The sequence below is a fragment of the Aythya ferina genome (assembly GCF_964211825.1).
Source record: "Aythya ferina genome assembly, chromosome: 1".
Classification (NCBI taxonomy): domain Eukaryota; kingdom Metazoa; phylum Chordata; class Aves; order Anseriformes; family Anatidae; genus Aythya; species Aythya ferina.
Genome location: NC_140296.1, coordinates 185,316,490 through 185,338,724, shown reverse-complemented (window position 1 = coordinate 185,338,724; position 22,235 = coordinate 185,316,490). Strand labels below are relative to the sequence as shown.

The 22,235-nt window shown below is 39.1% G+C and overlaps 1 protein-coding gene across 4 annotated transcripts in view; it reads left to right on the top strand.

Moving 5' to 3' along the window:
• Positions 1 to 22,235, top strand: part of GRM8 (glutamate metabotropic receptor 8) — a 346,560-nt gene that overhangs the window by 5,736 nt on the left and 318,589 nt on the right. For all 4 annotated transcript variants that reach the window (XM_084495137.1, XM_084495138.1, XM_084495139.1 and 1 more), the window contains one exon: positions 1,560 to 2,400. In XM_084495137.1, coding sequence (XP_084351263.1) covers positions 1,891 to 2,400 — 510 coding nt within the window. In that variant the 5' untranslated portion in view covers positions 1,560 to 1,890. The remainder of the gene's footprint in view (positions 1 to 1,559; positions 2,401 to 22,235) is intronic.

Genomic DNA, 22,235 nt, shown 5'->3' with positions numbered 1-22,235 from the left:
TTGCTCTGTTACCAGATCACTGTGAGATACCTTCTCATTAAATATAGAAGACTTTCCATTGTGAATATTTTTCTCAGCTTTTCAAATAGACTCTATTTTAAAACTGTTTTCTAGTTTTATGAACTTAGTATTATCATTTGGGGAAAAAAAAATAAAATAAATTAAAGCAGATGATCAGTTTCAAACCTTATCAAACCACATTTTGAGATTTGATAGCTCAAAATATTTCAACATCTTGTGGAAAATAATTGAAAATGTCTTTGAAATACAGTATAAGTAGATCAAATCTCTTCCAATTTGATGATATTTTGGTAGAAAACTGTTGGATCACTTGGGACAAAGTACATATCTACAGAGTAGACTGTTGTTCAGTGTGATTAATTTCTTCATACTTTTTTTTTTTTCATTTAAAAAGGCCGAGTGAATTTCACCATAGAGTGTCCTCTGCTCTCTATAACCTGTAACAGGTGTCTAGAGAGACTGCCTCAGATGTGGCTGCCCAAAGTGTGCCCATCTAATATTAGGTGAAATTAATTCTCTCTCTTTCAGCTCCTCAGAGATCAAAAAAAATATATCATTCAGGCAAAAGTAATTTTGTTAAATATTGAAATAAACAAATGCCACTCACTTGAGAATTAAAGTGGTGGCAATTTTTGTAACAGATTTTTATAACAGTGTCAGTCACGTACTTAGAAATGTAGGATGAAATCCTGGTCTCATTAAAATCAGTGGGACTTTTCCAGATGTCAGTGGGGGCAGAACATCATTCTTGTTTTTTGTGGTCCAAATGCAAGCAGAGAACAGATACCCTGCTAATGCTGGACCTCAGATCAAGTAAAATGTGAGAAAAGGAATACTGGATGTTCAGCTCTTTTCCTAGCAGAATACATTGTGCTATTGTGCTTTTTTTTTTTGCTTTTTTTTTTTTTTTTTTTTCTGAAGAAACCAACTACCTTTTCATAAATATAATTTAGCTTTTGAAATGATTGGGAGGGTATTTCATATATATAGTGAACCTGGAAAATAGTGAATTCCACTGGAGAAGTAATCAGTTTAATATCCAAATGAACATGCTTGGACTGCAGCGGTTGAAGAGCATACTTAAATTCAGGAGCCCTGATTACTCCATTGTCGCAAGCGGAGCCTCTCAGGGAGTACAAGTGTTAGGAGCTATTGCACTTCTGTGGGCTGGAACAGAATGATACAGCAAAACAGAAAATACAATATGTTACGGATCAAATATGTTTTTGGATGTCATGCAATGCATGGTAAATAGGAATTACTCGTCAGGCTTTGAACATTAAGCTAAACGTAGTTGCCCTGACTTGGCTTTTGATCTGCTGGTATCATCAATTTCTCGGCTTGTAGTATGGTGCAGCCAGGTGTTCAAATTCACAGAAGGCCAAGAATTACTCCCTTACAGAACATCAAAAGTAAAACCTCGCCAAAGTAACTCATATTCAAAAATAAATACACTGTGTGACAGGTATAAAACTGCTGAACTAAATAATTCTTACTGTTTTCTTTTTTCTTTTTATTTTATTTATTTTTTTTTCCAGAAGTACCTCAGCTACAGTGCAAAATAGAAGGACATGAGTTACTGACCTCCTCATAGCATCAGAACCAGAGATACTACCCTATTCTTTACCATCAGTTAGAAGCAGTTGGAAACCACCTCTGAAAAGCTGATCAACCCTTGACATCAGTGGACATCTTTTGTAAAACGCGTTTTATGTACTTTTGAGATCCTTTTTCTACCTTCCATATGGTTCTATATTACTTACTGGGCACTGATGGTAGCCTCCAGAAACTGCAGTTTCAAATGGTCAACCTCATCCTTTAGCAAGAAGAAAATCTGGATACTGGCTAGCAACAACGTCTTCAGAGAAAATGGTATACGAAGGAAAACGATTAGTTTCCTGCCATTGTTTCTTCCTGTTAACAGCCAAATTCTACTGGATTCTCACCCTGATGCAAAGAACTCATGGCCAGGAATATGCTCACTCCATCCGACTGGATGGGGACATCATCTTGGGAGGACTGTTCCCTGTCCATGCAAAAGGGGATAGAGGGGTGCCTTGTGGGGAGCTCAAGAAGGAAAAAGGGATCCACAGACTAGAGGCAATGCTATATGCAATTGATCAGATTAATAAAGACCCTGATCTTCTTGCCAATATCACCTTAGGTGTCCGGATCCTTGATACTTGTTCCAGGGACACTTATGCATTGGAGCAATCCTTAACATTTGTGCAAGCGTTGATAGAAAAAGATGGCTCAGATGTGAAGTGTGCTAACGGCGATCCACCTATTTTCACTAAGCCAGACAAGATATCAGGTGTGATAGGTGCTGCAGCAAGTTCTGTGTCCATTATGGTTGCAAATATTTTAAGACTTTTTAAGGTAAGGAACATTTTCTATTTTTCTTTTGAATTGTAAGCAAAAGGAAATAAATGAGGTGATTGTGTTGCCTTACTTTCAGAAAACAAAGGGACTGAAATCTGAAAAGAGTGGTTTGCCCTTTCAAAGCAAAAAAGAAAAGGAAAAAAGAAAAAAAAAAAAAAGGGAAAGAAAAACCAATGATTTCAGGCCCTAATTTAAAGTGCCAAATGCTTCTTTGAAGTTCTGAGCAACCAGAGCAGATTTTAGTTCTTTATTGACTTGTGTTTTTGTTTATTTGCTACTCACATTTCCTCCACATTGATTGTTTATGCTCATCAAGATCAGGTTGAGATTTATTTTGCAGATTTCTAGGAGAATGAAATATGAGGTTTAAACACAAATCCATTTGTAGAAAGAACAGATAATTTCCCTAAATAGGAAGATATGCCAGTAATAATCCAGTGCTAATGATGTGCATGTCTAGCCAAATGCAGTGTACAGAAATATCTTTGATTCCCTTGAAATCTTAAACTCCCCCATATTTTTCACAAGGTAGTAATTTTTTCCAGACTCTGATATAACTTTGTGAGAGATTACTTTTGCCCAACAGTTCTACTGGTATACTGTTCATTTCCTTCCATGTACTTTATTAAACTCTGCTCTTATAAATGATGGCAAAGTAAACCTGTCACTTTTAAACTTGTTAACTTAGATGGGAAGATGAACACATTCTAATCAATCATCAGATCAGTCAGTGAACATTTGATTTTTAATCTTGGGCAGTGGTAAATAGATTATGGTAAACTGAGCACTTTTTTTCTGTGCACAGAATGACTAACCTTTTCACTGAATCTATTTTGTCCTACTGCCCACTGTTGTTCAGACTGATTCCTTCCATTCAGAAATCTTGCCTAATGTCCTACAACTTCACAACCACTGAAAGCCATTTCTTTGACTTCAGTGGAGTCAAACTCCACTGGAGGTCAGACTTCTGGTAATGTTAAATAATGTTGTTACTGATTTTGAAAAGCGTTGCTGCTGTTCTCTGTGAGTGAAAGTTTGAATAGAAGTAAGGAAAGATTGTCTTGTTTTGAAGGTTTCTCAAACTGGCAAGGAATATTTCAGTCATTTAAAAGGAGATTTCTATCCTTCCCTCCTATTCTTCCACAAAGGGCGTAATGATGGATTTATAGTTCAGTGGAGGAGCAAAATGTCTGCTGGGTTGTGGTCAGGTATTCATTACAGTCTCAAAACTGATGCCTGGCTGCAGTTACTGCACATGTTTGAGACTAGTGGACTTGTTCCATCTGTATGGTTTGGTTTCCTTATGAAAATCAAGTATACAAAATTGAACCAAGTCTTAAAAATATCCTATATGGGGATCACCTCTGGATCTGTGTCTGGTGGGGAAGGCTTGCCCTTCCCAGGAATAATCATGCATGCTGCAGGAAGTATATATTTTTAATTTCACATCTGCTCACATCTGCTTTATTTATTTATTTATTTATTTATTTAAGTTTTGTCACCCTGTTAAATAATGCATGGTTCTGAAGTAATGATAGGTGGAACGGTCACTTAAATATCCATCATAATACAGGGCCACACAGACTAATGTTTACACCCAGACTTGAGTTTAATACAGTGCAGTAGGCTGATTTAAGAATTTAAGGCTCGTACGACATGCTTTAACTGTGAATTAAGAGCAGCAAGAAGGAAAGAGGCCTATGAATTGTCTAAGATACCAGCAATTTGTCTTCTGAAACCATGACAGGTACCTCCTGATTTCCATTATGCAATAAGATTGCAAATAACGTTCTACTGCAGTCTTAATCAATAGAGCGTCATGTGATATCCCCTCTGGGGAAAGATCTTATTTACCCATTTAATTGATGTAACACAGCTGCTGGCAAAAAGAGGAGACATCTCTTTTAGTTTTAATTATAGATCCTGCACAAATATTCTTAATAATGTAAAAAATGACAAATGATACCCTTTAGTGTCTCATATTGGACCTGCATCTGATGTCTGTTTTTACACCTTCCTCTCAGAAGTAGCTCTGTTATCTTTGTCAGAAGGCTTTGAGTAAAGCCTTCTGGATAAGGCCCTGATTTAGTGGCACTAACCATGGACAATAGAAAGGTCCTTTGCCAGAAATGTAGAAGTATAATCCAGTTTGGGTTGTACTCAGACCAAAGACATGAGCTGAGATTCTCAGCCGATGCAGACCCAACTACTCCACCGCGGAGCATCAGGACCTTTGTAAAAATGCCTATTTTCATTATATCCAGGATGAATGTGATTCATCCATTTTTATGTCTAGTAGTTCTACTCAGGAAGTTGAACCTGCAATTTGAAGTTCAGTATTGTTTTAATATCTACTCTGAGGTTCCTAAATGTCAGGACTACATATTGCCCAAAGAGTCGTGGTGAATGGAGCCAAGTCCAGTTGGAGGCCAGTCACTAGTGGCGTCCCCCAGGGCTCGGTGCTGGGGCCGGTCCTCTTTAATATCTTCATCGATGATCTGGACGAGGGCATCGAGTGCACCCTCAGTAAGTTCGCAGATGACACCAAGTTAGGTGCGTGTGTCGATCTGCTTGAGGGTAGGAAAGCTCTGCAGGAGGATCTGGATAGGCTGCACCGATGGGCTGAGGTCAACTGCATGAAGTTTAACAAGGCCAAGTGCCGGGTCCTGCACCTGGGGCGCAATAACCCCAAGCAGAGCTACAGGCTGGGAGAGGAATGGTTGGAAAGCTGCCAGGCAGAGAAGGACCTGGGAGTGATGGTGGATAGTCGGCTGAATATGAGCCAGCAGTGTGCTCAGGTGGCCAAGAAGGCCAACGGCATCCTGGCTTGTATCAGGAACAGCGTGACCAGCAGGGCTAGGGAGGTGATCGTCCCCCTGTACTCAGCTCTGGTGAGGCCGCACCTCGAGTACTGTGTTCAGTTTTGGGCCCCTCGCTACAAGAAGGACATCGAGGTGCTTGAGCGGGTGCAGAGAAGGGCGACGAAGCTGGTGAGGGGCCTGGAGAACAAGTCCTACGAGGAGCGGCTGAGGGAGCTGGGCTTGTTCAGCCTGGAGAAGAGGAGGCTCAGGGGTGACCTTATCGCTCTTTTTAGGTACCTCAAGGGAGGCTGTAGCGAGGTGGGGGTTGGCCTGTTCTCCCACGTGCCTGGTGACAGGACGAGGGGGAATGGGATTAAGTTGAGCCAGGGGAGTTTTAGGTTAGATGTTAGGAAGAACTTCTTCACTGAAAGGGTTGTGAGGCACTGGAACAGGCTGCCCAGGGAAGTGGTGGAGTCACCATCCCTGGAAGTCTTCAAAAGACGTTTAGATGTAGAGCTTAGGGATATGGTTTAGTGGAGGGCTGTTAGCGTTAGGTTGGAGGTTGGACTCGATGACCTTGAGGTCTCTTCCAACCTAGAAAATTCTGTGATTCTGTGATTTCTTGAGAACATTGTTATCCAGTGAAATTTTAATCTGTGGTAAAATCGTGAGAAGTATATTATATCACTCAGTGGGAATACACAAACAAATATAACTTGAGAAATACTATGCTCAGCAGTTTAGATTTTTATGCTGCTATTTTTCTTTCTTATTCTTTTTTTTTTTTTTTTTTTTTTCTTTTATTGATTTTACAACATAAAACATACAGGTCAATAGTCCCATCTGATGATCTGGTGGATAGCATAAGCTGATTGATAGTCATGGTATCCTTTTATCTAAGTGTTCTCATGAGAAGAAAGGAAGGAGGGCACCACAAAAAATGACCTTGATCTATAGCCTTTCTGCTGGCCAAATGGATCACCTTCAATTCCTCTTCTCTGTCATTTTGTGAATATCCATGAGACATCACCACCTAGCAGCATTTTTTTTTCCCTGCCCTTAATTGGTCTGCAACATTAAGGGCCAAAATTGGACAGATTAAATTTCATCTTCTGTTTGTTTTAGACCTGTCAGAGATACTTTGCAAACTGGAAACGCTTGTTCAAGAAATTAACTATTTGGAAGTGAATCTTATTCCTTGATTTCTTTAAGGAGATTGCATTTTGCTTTGTTATTCTGGTGCTTGATGCAATGAGGATTGTGCAAAAGAATTGTTTATTGAGCTTTCAGAACTTGGAACTGATCTTGCTGAAAACATAGTTGGAGAAGACCTTCAGAGGAAAGCACAGAAGGAATGTGTTAGCTACCAGTAACTACCCACTCAAACAATTCTCTGTAGATCTCAGGACAGATTGTTCCCAGCTGAAGTTGCTGGCTCCTCATTTTGAGAGTTGGTTTTGTCAGAGAGCATCAAGAATGGGCTGCTTCACAGGGGAAGCTGAGACAGAAGCTGAAGGGACAGCAAGGTGAGAAAGGCAGTGGTTATAGGCACTGGTAACACAGCCTCACCCAAATGAGAACAAAACAGGTCTGGCCATCTGATGAGGTTCAGCCAACAGTCCAGACAAATCCATAGTGATGAAGTGTAAAATCAGCCAGGAAGTCAGGTTGGGCAACACAAGGTCATGGTCAGCAAGGTAGAAGGCCAACAGGATAGCTCAGGCAGGGACCAAGGGCAAGGGCCTGAACTGAAAGGTAGCTGTTGAGTGAGAAAGGGAGACAGAGGTACCTATGAGACTTCCCACAGATCATTCTCACAGCTTAGCTGTTTTTCTGGGCTGATTCACCCCATATTTGCACCCTATCAGAGCTGACCTTGGACACATGCAGCCAAATCCAGAGCTGGGGAAGGGAGGATGTTGCAGAGCTTCTTGGTGCCTTCAGCGCTTTGACAGTTTTTAGCATTTCCCATTGGAGTGACTGTGGAAATAGAACAGATAGACATGGGCCAGCCTCTCCTCTGGTGGACGAGGAGTTGCTCCTTCCTCTGGGTAATGGAAGGTGACATTATTTGGTTGATGTTTTTGCCAGTCTGGAAGTCCTGCTGCCAAAATGGTTTGTGTTTGGCTGGTAGGATCTATTGAGGGCCTGGCTGGACAACTCTCATTTGTGCAAAGGCAACTTTTCTATTGACTGGATCATTCAAGAGGAACATCTTGCTCTTACCCCCTTCCCTGGGTTTGGCATACTAAAATTTTGGTTTCCTGTAGGATGCTCAGGCACAGCCAAATGCTATCCTTTAGCTTCTTTGTTTGAAGTTTATAAGCATTTGGGTGGTTCCCAGTCCCTCAAAACTTGTCCTGGAGAGCCAAAGTCTGTAACTCATCTCACTTCATGTTCCCTGTATACAAAGCTTGTACTTATTATAGAGTGATCTGGGCTGAAAAAGACCTTTAAAAACCATCTAGTCCAAACCCTCTGTTGTGGGCTTGGACATCTTCCACTATACCTGGTTACTCAAAACCCAATCCAACCTGACTTTGAACACTTCCAAGGAGAGGCCATCCATAACTTCTCTGGGCAACCTATTCCAGTGCCTCTTCACACTCATAATGAAAAATTTCTTCTTAAATATACCCTCTTTCAATTTAAAGCCATTACCTCTTGTTCAATCACTACAAGCCCTGGTAAAAAGTCTCTCTCCATCTTTCTAATAAGCCCCCTTTAAGTATTGAAAGTATTTAAGTATTGAAACAGTAAGGTGTCCCTGTAGCCTTCTCTTCCCCAGGTTAAACAACCCCAGCTCACTCATCTTTTCTTCATAGGAATGGTGCTCCAGCCCTTTGATAATTTTTGTGCCCCTCCTCTGGACCTTCTGCAACAGGTCCACATCTGTTCTGTGTTGGGGACCCTTGAACTGGATGCAGTATTACTGTCTGACTAACACATATCAGTGGTTAGAATCTGCTGGAAAGAAGAGAGACATTTATTTATGCTATTTTCCTATCATCTAAAAGCTTTACGCTATTTCTGAACTCCTTGGTACACTCCATCTGTCACCTTCACACTTCCAGCCAATGTCACGCTGAGAGCAGCCTAGGGACGATGGCTTGCATGTGAATTGAAATGGGTGAAAAGTATGCTTGGTGAATTGAGATCTGAAGCTTTCATGTATATATTGATGTAGGTGTATATAAAGCCCAAATGGTCATTGACAATTTTGTTTCTTTCCTTTTTTTTTTTTTTTTTTTTTCCCCTTGCCTTGTTTTTCCTTTTGCCTTGTCTTCCCTTTTGCCTTGCCTTACATTTTCTCCTCTTTTTCCAAGAATAAAATGCTTATTTCCTCTTCTTGGTCAAATTCTCTTCTTGTTCCACCACTGCAATCCATTTTAATAGGTGCTGTCTGGAGGGACTAATATTTACTTTATGCACATTTGCCTTATACATTTCATACACATTTACTTCTTCAGAAGTACATAGTACAAATGCCATCCTGGAGTTACTCTTCCCACTTTATGTGCAACCATCCAAATGCAAGAGAGAGTTTCTTTCAATAAATCTAGAAGTGAATGTATCAGTTCCCCAAGCATTTTTTTATTTGCTTTGACTGTTCACTTGTCTCCTCCTGGGCTTAGGGGATATCTTTGGCTGACAGCCTTGCGCAGCTACCAGGGCTGAACCTGGATGATGTTTTTTTAGGCTCAATTGCAAGTTTTTTGTTACATTCAGCTGTCATGAGGTGCTCCTGCTGTCTTGTGATCCAGACCCAGACAGGCCTCCCAGAAATGAGGGAATTGCAGTTGTACTGAGCTTAACCTCACCGAACTTCATAAACATGGAGCTATATATTTAATTGTGGCAATAGTGTGCACCTCATGACTGGAGGGAATATGACGTGAGTAAAATGTAATAACATTTTACCACACGGTTTCAGAGAGCACACACGTACTTTTCCGAGGCAATCTGAAATATATGCAGATCCTGATCTTGTCTTTATATCTACAGAAATTTTTGCACCTCTTGAGCACTACTGACTCCAGAGGCTCCAGAGTGATGTGAGAATCAGAGAATGCAGTCACAGATATGTGACTGCAGGGCTTTTCCATAATGAGAAGAATTTTACCATTTCCTTTATAAGATATAAAGAACAGTCTCCAGAATTTTACCAAACATATTGGCATTCATTAATAAAAAAATGTTCTGCACCGATTAAAATATTATCAATTTTCTGTTCACTCTGTCACACTGCATTTGTCAATAACATTTTCTGCTGTATAGCATTTGAGATTTGCAATGGGATATGATTTTTTTTGTGGTTAAAACATTTGTGGAAAATCTTGTGTGAAGTGTGAAGTAAAAATGTTGTTAGTAGGGAGAAGTAGACTGAAACATTTTGAAATCGTTTCTTAAGATGAACAGATTTGTTTTATGTTTGTTCTAGATAATATTTTCACTTTTTGAATCATTTTTAATTATAAAAGGAACCCATTGCCAATACATCCCATTTAATTTTACAGTGTTTTTTGTAGCTTATTACAAGCACATATCTGTTTAGTGCCTGAACATCTTGCCTTGTTATTGGCTGGAAAATATCATTATTATCATTCATTTTTTTTTTCCCATAATTCAGCTTCTCTTAGACAGAAAGAACATTCATATCTCTGTATATTTCCATGGTAGTAGATACTTGCATTATGCAAAAATCCCTCTTAATTCAACTGTGATTTTTCTGTCAGTGCCAGGTTAAATGTGTTTCGGTCAAGAGAGAAAAATGGCAGGTCAACAGCAAGATAAAATTATATGTACAATAGATATTTTGCAAGTATCAATAATGAAATTGTTGAGAAATTTTTTAGCCGCAGCCAGAGGATATAATAGATTTCCAGATTCTGTGAAAACTGCTAGAACTGATTAGCATCAAATTTTATTTGTGCTAAACTGCTTGAGGCAAGGAAGTACAAAAGCAACTTGATGCATTCATTTAGTATTTTACAATATATTAGTTTATAAAATATTCATCTAAAAATCTACTATTTTCAGTCTTATCCCATTCCTAGATGGAGTTATAACCAGTGGTTAGAGCAAAGTGGCAATTTGTTTTTCTGTATATTTACAGTGTTTGTCATTGGTTTGCTACAAGGCTTTAGAAGCATTTCTTGACCTTTTTGTGCTTCTCTTTTGTCATTTTAATTTGATTGTATTCAGCCATTTCACAGAAACAATCAGAAGCTTGATTAATGTTGGTTAAGTGGTTTGAGACATCTCCCCTCTTTTTGTGGGCAAGCTGGAGCTGTCTCAAACGTTGAGGTTTTTGTGTCATTCCCTAACCATAGTAAGCAAGCACCTTACAAAGAGATTGTAGCAATTAGAGACCAATGGTCTGGTTTTCTTTCTACTTTCCCTATGGGCAGTTGGGGATATATATATATGTGTGTGTGTGTATTTCTCTCACATATACACAAGAAGGAAATTGCATATGAAGAGAGAATTATTTCACCCTTTCATGGCTAAAATTTTGCTGAGTTCTCACCTCTGTAAGAAGGTTGTTTGCATGTGACAGAGACCCCCGAGTTATTTGTTAAAAAATGTCTATATTGATATAGATAGCCAATTCTGCAAACGAGAAAATCAAAAAGCTAAGGAGAAGTGCCTGGCAGTGGTCTTTTTTAAAGATCTTATGTTACTAGGAGGCATTTTTTACATCTTTCATAGCAAACAAAACGCACCTGGCACCATTCTCTGGCACTGAGGCCAGCTGACAAACAATCCACATCTGTATGATAAATTCATATTTCCCCAAATCACAGGTAGGCATGCAAGCTACTGGGAGGGAAAAATCCCTGACCTATGGTAACTTCTGAAGCCTGTCAGCACACAGAGAGACTGCTGGCTTGCATAGGTCACAGCCAAGCTATGGACTGTCCTAGAAGCTCTGGTAGCTGAGTTCTGATGTTCAGGAATGTGCTCTGGAAGGATGTGATTTACCAGCCTCTATGCTGGCTTCTCAGGACAGAGCTCCTCTGCTCCCATGTCATGCTGAAGGGGAGCCGAGTCTGTTAAGGATCATCAAAGCTGTTTCAGTGTTTTAGTACAATGATGTTAGTTTTATTAGCCACGATGAAAACTAAATTAAGACTTTATATTTTTTTTCCCTGGTGATAATTGTTTCCGTACAGTGACAGCTGTGCCATATAGTCTTGCCTTCTGACTGTCATCAGAAACCAGGCACTATTGTGTGTTACAGCCAACTGGTAGATTTTGTGGTTTTGTGTATTTCCATCCTCATTATTTTCCCTAAAGCACATTGTGCTTTTAGGATTAAACTGGTTTACTGTGCTTAAATGTATATCCTTGTTTTTGCTAGTATTTATCAGAGAAAAATAGTCATCTAAACAAAAGTCTTACTGAAGGACACTAATTCCACTTGAATGAATTAAATAGCCAAGAGCAAAATGCTCCTCTGGGCTGGGATCTACATATGCTCCCAGATCAGAAAAGCAAGATATTATGTCCTCTATTGTTCTGACAGGACAATTAAGCATTTAAGTCAGAGCTTAAATGAGGAAGCTGTTTGCCCTTGACTGCCTGTGTCCTCAATAGAGAGTGTAAAATGGTTTCAGAGGGGGATTGAATCAGGTCTATGAGTGTGAATGCATGTTTAGCAAAAAGAGGATAGTTTGCTCTATTCCTTTTTTTTTTTTTTTTTTTTTTAAATATTATTATTTTTCTTTATTTTTTTTTTTTTAACCTCACTGCAGGATTTCTTGTTTGGGACTTCAGATAGATACCTGTCTCTGACTCTTCTCTGAAATAAGTTATTGCTGATAGGTATGCTGCAATATGGCATGGCATTGTGGGAGCTCTCTTCCTATTGTATTTCTTTTATAGTTTGGGAATGTGAAACAGGAGCAAAAGTGATTTATCTGCGTCAGAATTATTTGTGTTTTGAGGTTTGGCTTATGTTTATAGAAGATGCTTGCAGTATTTATTGCTTAAATTATTATTATATTCTTGTTTTCTGATTCAGGTATTTGGCTTTTGCTGAGGTCAGGAGCAGCAGTCAAATAGGATATAGGATATATAGGACTATATTCTTCTGTAGCCAGCTGGATAGGGCTTGCTTGTTTAATTCTGCTTACTTAAAAGCAAAATAGACTCTGATTTTTGCATCACTTAGACTAGTTTAATTGATGAAGAATTTTTGGGAAAGCAATGAGTTCCTGGGAAGCCAGCAAACAATACAAACAATACAGCTGTAAAAATACAGCTGTAAAAAAACGGAGGGAAATAATGTCCTGTGTCCATGCAAAACAGCATCCCATTGGTTTTACTATCAGTAAGATTCTTGTTTCACTAAGGGATTTTGTTAGGTACATAGCAAAACAGATGTGGCTCCTCAGTTATTTGTTCATGATATTTTCAGAAATGACCATGGTGATAATTTTGGTATCAACCTGCAAGGAGCTACAGGTACTTTCATTTGGAAGATAGATGGTTTGCTGCTGTGTGACAGCAGTGATCTTGAGTGAGCTATCTGATATCCACAGGCATACTTCTGCAGAATGTCTTGTATAATACGGATTAACTACAAAAATAATGCCTCAAATTCCACTGATAAACAGGAATTAATAGGGTACCCATGTATACTAGGATTCAAGAGGGAAAATATATATTGACTATTAGAAAGTATATTGCCAAGAAACATCCCGTTGTACATTGTCTATAGATAAATCCAGTTGTGCAGGACAGGAGAAATGTGAAATTTCCTATATTTCTCAAAATTATATTGGGCAGAAGTATGAGAATGCATATTTTTGTAGCAGCAGGAAAGTGGTTGAGATAAAGTAGCCCGTGATTTCCACTCTTAATTTTGCTGGTTCTGTTTACCATACTTTGCATAACAAAGCTCAGGATTTAAAAGTTACCAGCTGCTATATTTACTTGCTAAAGTGTGAAGAAAATATGTATTGTCCTGAGGATTAAATGGCTGATTCTCTTTGTGCTCAGTTCAGGCAGAACTGAAGCATTTGTAATGAAAATAAATGCTACTAGAAATCAAGAAACAGGAGAGACAAAAATAATCTGTTTATGTCTTCTTTGTTGGATAGGATTTGTTGATGCCCTTTGAAAATTCAAGTGTTAAAAGTTATCTTATTAACCAGTGTTTCATTTTTTTTCGGCATGTTAAACAACTTCACTTGTAAAACCTAAATGTAGTCGTAGCTGTTGTTTTGGCCTAATGGAAACCATCTTGCAAAAACTGTGAGTTGGGTGATATCTCCAGAACCAAATGAACAGCTTTCTGGAAACTGGATATATACAGTATTTGGTTCAAGATGCACTGTAGAGAAAGAATAATATTGCTAAGGCTAGTCTCAGGGACCGGCATATGAAGGAAGTGTAGCTGTGCTGCATACAGGAGTGTGAAAAACTTACTGTTGGAACAGATGCTAAGAATGCCCTGTGACTCAAGGTATGATTTCCTGCCATTCCTGCCAAGTTTCAAAGGTTGTTTTTTCCCCCCTTTTTTTTCTTATTTCTATTTTTAGGCTGAATAGCAAAGGACTTGTGATTCAGGAATGAAGATTCACAGTTCAAGTTATACTTATTTTATTGCCTCTTTGCATAAGGATCAAATAACATTTGTTTCTGACGTACAGGAGAAAATAGGAGTAAAGAAGCCAAAAGCTGAGGAAAACACAGGATATTTTTGGGATGGGTCAAATAATCGCTTGGCTCAATGGCTTTGTCTGCTTCGCAAAGCTTTGTCTGAGTGTGACAGACCGCCCTCGCTGTGTGTTAGTGCCTGCTGAAGCCTTACATCCTTTGTCTTGCTGCACCACAGACCTTCTCTGCGACCTTGGGCAAGTCAGGCAGAGCCAAATCTTCAGCTCAACCGCTGCTTGCATGGAGCTGGGTGCCCAGGTGTCCCTGGAGGACTGATGTTCAGGGTCTGAACGCCTCTGCTTCCACAGTGCCTGAAGGGATTTGTGAATATAAAGGCTTCTCGATAATCAGATATAAGAGTAAGGGCTGGGGGCATGCTTCAGACAGCAAGCTCTTAACGAGGGATTCCTTGTATCCTCTTACACAGCTCCCTCCCCTGGGTTTTGCTATGAAAGGGGATTATCTGCCTCACTGTATGATTTAAATATGCAAGTCATCAGTCTCTGGAGCAAGTGGTGAAACCTGCCTGACCTGCAATCAGAGGCTGTACATCCCCCTTAGGAAACCATGATTGTCAAAGAAAGAAAGCCTAAAAATTAGGAAAAAAAGTATTTGGATTATTGCCCAGTAGAACTAAGATTTTCAAAGCTTATCTCTGCAATGTATTCTAGAGTGATTGGGAAAAATTAATGTCTGCCGTTATTAAAACAAAACATGAAATTCAGTAGAGTAGGATGAAAGAAAATTAAGACAGGTGCATGCAAATGTATAGTCTACTTTAAATGAGTGGATATTTGTTTCTTAAATGCTTGAGAAAAATCAATTTTGAAACAACTAGCTAACAATTATTCCAATTTTTTGTTGGTGTATCAGGAACCTCTTTTTTTTTGGTTGTTGATTCATTTTTCATGCTTATTTATTTGATTGCATGTAGCTTGACTAAAAAACCCTATGAACTGTGCAGCGTCAGGCAGCTGAGTGGCAAATGACTGCCTCACTGATTTATCAGGAGTGGATTAGGAGCTAAGAGAGATTTCTACACCTTTCAGAAGAGGTGCTTCATATTTTCAAATTTTCTCCTTTTCAGTTGTGTTTAATAAACCTAAAACATGAATGCAGTACTGTGAGCAGGACTGTACAAGTACTTAGTCAGTTTGACAGCTGAACTGAAAAATAAACATTCATTTTAATCTGAACAATAATGATGATGTTGAATTGGGATTTGGAGGCTTCTTCTTTGGCTGTTTTTTGATTTATTTTGTTGAGGAAAGCTCCCCAAAATGTTTTGTTCTGTGTTAAATGATAGCTTATGCTCCATATGGAATAAAATATTTACATTTTGTATATTTTATAATTTATAATTGCAAAAATAAAGTGATAGGTTTGAAATGCCAGTCTTGGGTACCATTCATTAAGTGGTACTGTTGCTGTTGTCACGGTGTGGAGCAGTTACTCATGACACACAAGCTCAAATTATTTGGAATTCAGAGTGGGCCTTTAAAGGTAGCAAAGGAGATGGAGCTTCCAGCCCCACAGCAACAGATATGACTATTTTATGGTGAATTTAAGCTTTCTGGTCCCTCACAGGGCCTCCAGGGCACTCTGTATAGATGAGCTTTCCGACACTTTCAGTCCTGTGACTTTTCTTTCTGCTACAATGGGTCTTGTCCCAGCAGTCTTCAGTGTGCAGGAGCTTCCCTGGGGAGGTCTCATCTTGAACATTGTCAGAGTAGGCATGTTTGAAAACCACTTCCCGCTCTTCCCTTTCTGAACAGCTGTATGTGAGTTAATGCTGCTGTTGCCAGATGCCGTCTATTCACTGCTGATAAGCTTTCACAATGGGAACATTTTATTTCATCTATGCTAGAATTCATTAAATATTCATTGGAGCAATGATTTGAACTTACCTATCCCTGCTCCTTGCTGAATAGTGGACTATGGAGTGAATTACTCTCAGGCAGGTCCAACGGAAGCTTAATTGTTTATGAAAACATGAACAGCTACAGCAAGAGAGATTTTCATGTGCAAAAACCCCATAACTCAATGGTTAGTTGTTCCCAGCTGAGTACTCTAACCACCAGGCTATTAAGTATAATGCAGGCAGCTACTACAGCCTCATTTTTCCTTTTGGAACATACTGGTGCATTGTGAGGATAAATTTACAAAAAAATGACAGGTATGTGGTGATGACAGACAACAGAACCAATGGCAAACCTGTAAAGAAGTCCAGCTGAATGCCACAGGGAAACCTGTCAGTAAGCCATGTTTGAATACTGTAGCATTCATTTAGATGCTTTAGCCATGGACTCTCAAGCTTTTATCCTTAAGAAGAAATCTGAAAGTCTTGACTGGAATGGTAACACAAGATTTGTCTTACTTTGGCTGCCTAGTTTAACATAGTCCCCAAGGACAGATGGCTGTGTTCCTGTGAATGTCTGATTCTCATCCCCCATGAGTCTGAAGTGCGCATGGACCTTTGCAAGTGGTTATCTGTGTTCATGGTTCATAGAAGAAGACCTATTGACTTCCAAAGGCTAGGAATTTCTAACTATCTCCTACTACAAGGTACTGAGCATCTCACTTCTGAACTCTCCAGATGTTGAGCAGGTGCAGAGGTTCTTCAATTTCTAGGGCTGAGCTCTTTGCAGTGCAAAACCCTTGCCATGAACTGTCTCATTTTCACACCCTCATAAAATATAGATTGTTTCTGTCCTTGACATAGTGGCTTGTAATTACTTTTGATTTGCTTTACACAGAGGGCTCTATATAAAAGCTGTAGAGCTTTTTATTTCATCTATGGAAAATTGGAGGACACTCCCACAGCAGCTACTGACAGTGATGTTTGTCATTCCTTCTTTCTCCAGGCTACTGTGAATATCATGGATCCTGTAGTTATTTAGGCTGATATCATAGTAATAAATAATGTTATATTTTACTTTATAGCTCCTATTTGCAGCAGTGCTTCGGGAGCTTCCCTCTAACACACTAAAGACCATTAAAATATTAAAACATACAGCAAATGAACCATAAAAATAATGCCAAATGGACAAATAAAATAAAATAATTGGACTGCGACAGCAGCTTTTATTTATTTATTTATTTTCAAATCTAACATACAAGTCTCTCTAAATTGTTTACATCTGTTGTATTTCTTAACTGAAGGCTTAAGATGTAGAGAAGGCTGGAGAAGGCAAGGACAGCATACAACCAATATTTTCTGCAAGTCATAATGAAGGAATTCAGTAGTTATGATTTTAATTGGGATACTTTTCAGATCCAGTGACTGAAAAAAAATGTTATGGAGTTAGATGTCAATATACACGAATCTCACTGATTTAACTAGAAGCTTCTGCTTAAAAGATTAAGGGGAAAAAAGTTGTTAAGGTACATCATTTGTTCCCACTCAAAAAAAGCTGAATTCTGCATTCCCTGCACCACATGCCAAGGAGAACAGAAAGTGATGGCAGGAGTCTGAAACCTGTATCCAGGCAGTGCTACGTAGTCTCAGCTGCCACTGTTGGACCATGTGTGAGAAAAGCAATGCCTGTAGCTCAAATGGCTCTACTTTTGGAGATGTGGAATTGGCTTAGACCTCAAACTAGCTTATGCATGTGCTACTATTAGTGACAGATTTTATTTGGATTTATATCAAGGAGGAACTTTGCTTCGGTTTACAAAACCCAGCCATATGTGCTTTTGGTACGCTGGAGCAGCCTATCCTAAGTCAGCAAGTTAAAATCCATCCACCCTGCCTGCAGTGGCAGGTTTTCCTCCATGCCAGGAAAGCCTCCAGCAGCTGAACATTGGCTTTGCAGGAGGGAGATCTCAGAAGTGTGGGCCAAGTGTTCCCTCATGGGCACAGGCTCAGTTTCCACCGATATCAGTGAGAATGTCAGAAGCTGGTTTAATGGAATGAAGTGACTCGTGCAGATTTAGTGCCAAATGGTAAGCAAAAATTTCCTTTTCTTTTGGTTGGTGCTGGAAAGAAATCCAGAATGATGTAAATTGAGAAACATTTATTGTTACTTTAGACAAATATTGAAGCTATTCTGGACGCCTACCTGGGCAGCCTGCTCTAAGGAACCTGCTTTGGCAGGGGGTTGGACCCGATGATCTTTCAAGTCCCTTTCAACCCCTGCAATTCTGTGATTCTGCAATTCATCATACAGACCAGTGTAGCACTTTCATGTGGCTGATGATCATACCAGTGACTTGGAAATTATCTTTAGGAAGCAATTAAATGAACCTTGATAGTATTACTACATACTGTAAAATGCAGTTACAGATTTGTCCTAGAAAAGTTAAACAGTATTTAATACATTTTTAAGCAAAGGATTGTCAAGTAGGATATGCAGCAGGAAAGCAAAGCTAGTAAAATTCTGTTGTTGTTAAGAATTTCTAAAACAAAAAGAAACACCAGTAGCACAAACTCTGTTCATTTTACAGTGCCACATGTTTTTCGGAAAATGATTTAACTTGCCATAAATGATGTCTGCACTGGCCATCTATCACTGCACAGTTTGTCTGCAGTACTTACAAATCTAACACCCAGAATGACAAGTGTAATTACATGCTTCTGAAACATATGCTGTAATTTATGGATATTAAGCAAGTATAAACAAGAGATCAAATCCTAGTGTAAGCAGTCATCCAAGAAATCATCTTGACATTTATTTCATTAAAACCTTTCTTTCACTAAGACAGCCAGAACATACCTGAGTGGCAGTATCAGTATGTCTGCAGATTCTTGCCAATTATTGCCTGTTTGCAAAGCAAGAGATCAGGTATATACACATAGTTAACACTTAATTTTCAGCTACGCTTTTCACACATAGTTATGAAGGAGTCATATCATGCTCCCTCACTAGCCAGAAGAGATTAATATTGAGGACCTAAGCAGTAACATCACTTTTCACCTGTTTGTACTGTGTGTATCTTAACATTGAGTGTAATTTAAATGAGGGGACTGTGTAAAATGGCTCAATCCTGGGTAAAAAGGCTCTGTGTCTCTCCCTTTGCAGGGGCTAGCTGCAAACATGGGCACAGGAGCAGGCTATGCAGTAAATTCCTGGCTGGGACCTTCCACACTCCGTGCTTTACTGAACTACTGAGAAGACGATGAGGTTGCTTATTTTGTGGAAATAGCAAACCTGATTTCTATTTCCTGTTGTCAGCATTAACCCTGCGACTCTCTGTCTGCCTTATCCCTCCTGCTAAGCACTGCTTTCTTCTCTGAACACTGCCAGGGAAATCTGAGAACTAGAATAAGCCAATATTTTCAAAAGGGAAGAAAAAAAAAAAAAAAAAAAGACAATTCTGGCAACCCATCTCTGCCAGGGGCAAAATAGTGCAACAGCTGATATAAAACAGCATTAATGTAGAATGAAAGTATCGTGAATGCCAGCCTGCATGCAGGGATGGAAAGTAGGTCTTGGCAAACAAACCTGATTATATTTTTAGGACGATTTTTGAGTTGGAAAGTTAAAGGCATTGACTTTTGTAAAACTTAATGCCACAAGTTATTCAGTGAGGTACTGAGTCAGTTTTAACTTTACCTTATATAACAAGACTGTTATAAATATATATATTTTTACTTCAGTTCTTCACGTGTACACCAGTGATTGCTTAGGGCTTATCTGGATAAGCTTTTGCTTGGGGATGGGAAGATTAATGGGGAAAAGTTCTCCACCGACCTACTGCTGATATTGCTGTTATGCTAATGTCAATAAAGGAAATGTTTCCTCCCCAGATTGGCAGTGCTCCTCTACAGCCCCTCTGGAGTCCTCTTTTCTGATGATGAGCCAGAAGCCAGGGGGTTGTTGTGGTCAGTTTCCCTTGAACCTATTTAAGTACCCAGCTTGTTTCTAAGTTTTTTTTGGCATATCTGAGAGGCATAAACAAAGTACGCTGGTGGGAGCTGACACCTCCGTATTTGCCAGGAGCCCTCTGATGGTCTCTGAAAGAGGATAACAACACGGAGGGTGGGCAAGGGAATTGCCTGTGAAAGGCAAGGAAATAAGGCTGTGTCAGGGGAGGCAACCCACTGACAAATTATAGGAAGTTCGCGTGGTCTCTTTAGCTAAGCAACTGGGAGAACAGGGTCGGGGAGTTCAGTAAAGAATTACTTAGCTTCTGTTCACAAGTGCAGTGAACAAAACCGCTTTGAAAATCATTAGAAGTGTTGTGTAACATTGCACTTCTCCCACAGGGAAGCTGAGGAGGGTACATTTGTTGTATCTTTTTCAGATATTTGTGGTCGTATAATCCGTCAATCCTATTGTCAAGCTACGGAAGCTCTAAGATCAAGCATTTCTTTTCAGGATGAGAATAACCATTGAAGGTGTTTGTTGTTGTCGCATATTGTCTGTGTAATTTATTCTTCCCAGTGCACATTAGTTTGTAGCCTCGTTTATCAATGCCTCTTTCTTCTCAAGTGTTACTGAAGAAATTAGACACCAAAAGTTCAGGTTTTCTATAAATTATGCTGCCCTTATTTTTTCAAAAAAGTTTAACTTAAAAACATACCTTCTAAAATCCTGACCAATTGTTTTGGTTCATTCCTCTAACAGTAGGATAATGAAATTGGTTTTGCTTTGCTTTTTTTTTTTTTTTTTTTTTTTTTTTTTATATTGCTTTACATTTCTCATTTTATTTATTCCCTTTTTTTTGCTCTCAAACTCCAGAAACAGCACACTCTCGTGTCAGGAGCTTTTGCCTCATCAGCAGGCTCCTCAGGCCCTTGTGTGAGAACTTCGCAGTTGCCTTAGGGAATGGCATTGTGGCTAAGCTACAGCCCCTACTGTCTGAGCTGCCTTGCCCTCTGTTCAACACAATGCTTATGCACAGGTGCTCTTTGCTCTGTGCTATGTGTTCAGCTTTGCTATCTTACATTCTTGCTGTCAGCTTAGCAAGCTGATACCAGCTGTATTTCTTATTAGCTAAGTTACCCAAGCCATTTCAAGATATATACACTGAACCGAAAGAAATGAGATTTATGGGCCAAGATAATTTCTGTTCTGTGTGGTGGAAAGTAAAATCCTGGCTCTATAACTTAAAAAACCAATTGTCCAGTAGGGAACCAGATCAAAACCTTGATAGTTTATCATGAGATTAGGTGAACAGCTACTGCTTAGTTTGTGTTTTGACCCTAATGATCAGTAGGAAATACTAGATGGAGAATAATAGTCAGGAAGAATATCTTAAAAAACTGGTGCACAGAAGGCAAAATTGACAGGGCATGGTAATGTTGGTACCACTGCTATTTCAGCAGGAGGCTGAAGAGAGAAGACACATCTATCTCAGCCTGGAGCCACCATGTGAGCAATATTAACTTACTACTGCAATATTGTGGCCTGCAGGGTCCTCAGCCAGAGGACTGCTTAAAAGATTAATTGGCTGGAAAGCACTCCTTACCTGAAATCTATCTCTGCTGCTTAACTTTCAGATAGCTAAAGTCTCAGTGCCTTCACTCTTGAAATGTCTTTTCAGGCTAGAAAAACTCCATTTCCCCAAATACACAGAGACTGCACTTGTTCATAACCAAACATAATATTATAAAAGAGGGTATGGATCATGAAATATTAACTCCCATCCTTAGTGTTTTCTTCACCATATCTTCTCCACTTTCTTGGGCAGATGCACTACTTTTCAGAAAATTAGTTGCCCTGTAATTTTCTACACTTACTGGAAATATTCAAGAATAATGTGATTGTTATTCTTGAAAAGCCTATCAACATCTTCTTTGATTATTATTCGTTTCACCTGTATGCAAGGTCATGGGAAGATAGAAGATTGTTTGCAAAAATCATGGTCCCTCTGCAACTTTCTTTTACAGAAGGAGTATTATTAATGTTGCTGTCTTAGTCCATTCCCTGTAAGATAATAATATCAGTCCTTTTCTAGTACCGTGAACTTTATTGGTACAAACAAAATTTGCTTTGGGAATCCCTGGCCTTAACAGAGCCTATTCATTATTCTTTAGTTATTCAACTAAAAGCTGTTAGGTTTGAAAGTGCTTTGTACCACTCTGGAATTGGCTGAAAAGCAATCAAGCATAATATAATTTGCCATCACAATCTTTATTTTTCTTTTTTTTTAGTTCTTTGAGATCTTTCTCATTTATACCTCAATAATAATATGCCTCAATATTACTTACCACATTACTCAATATTACTTACCACAAAAGTGCATGAGGAAATGCCTGGATTTATCTGTATGTGCTGATATTGTGAATGAGAGCACGACAGTGGTCCTGTTCAGGCCATCATCCTGTATTTCAAAAAACTCGGTGGCTTTAGTGTATAATAAGCTTTTAAATCCATTTTGTTCAGTTACAACCATGCTTATGCTTCATGGTAGGATTTG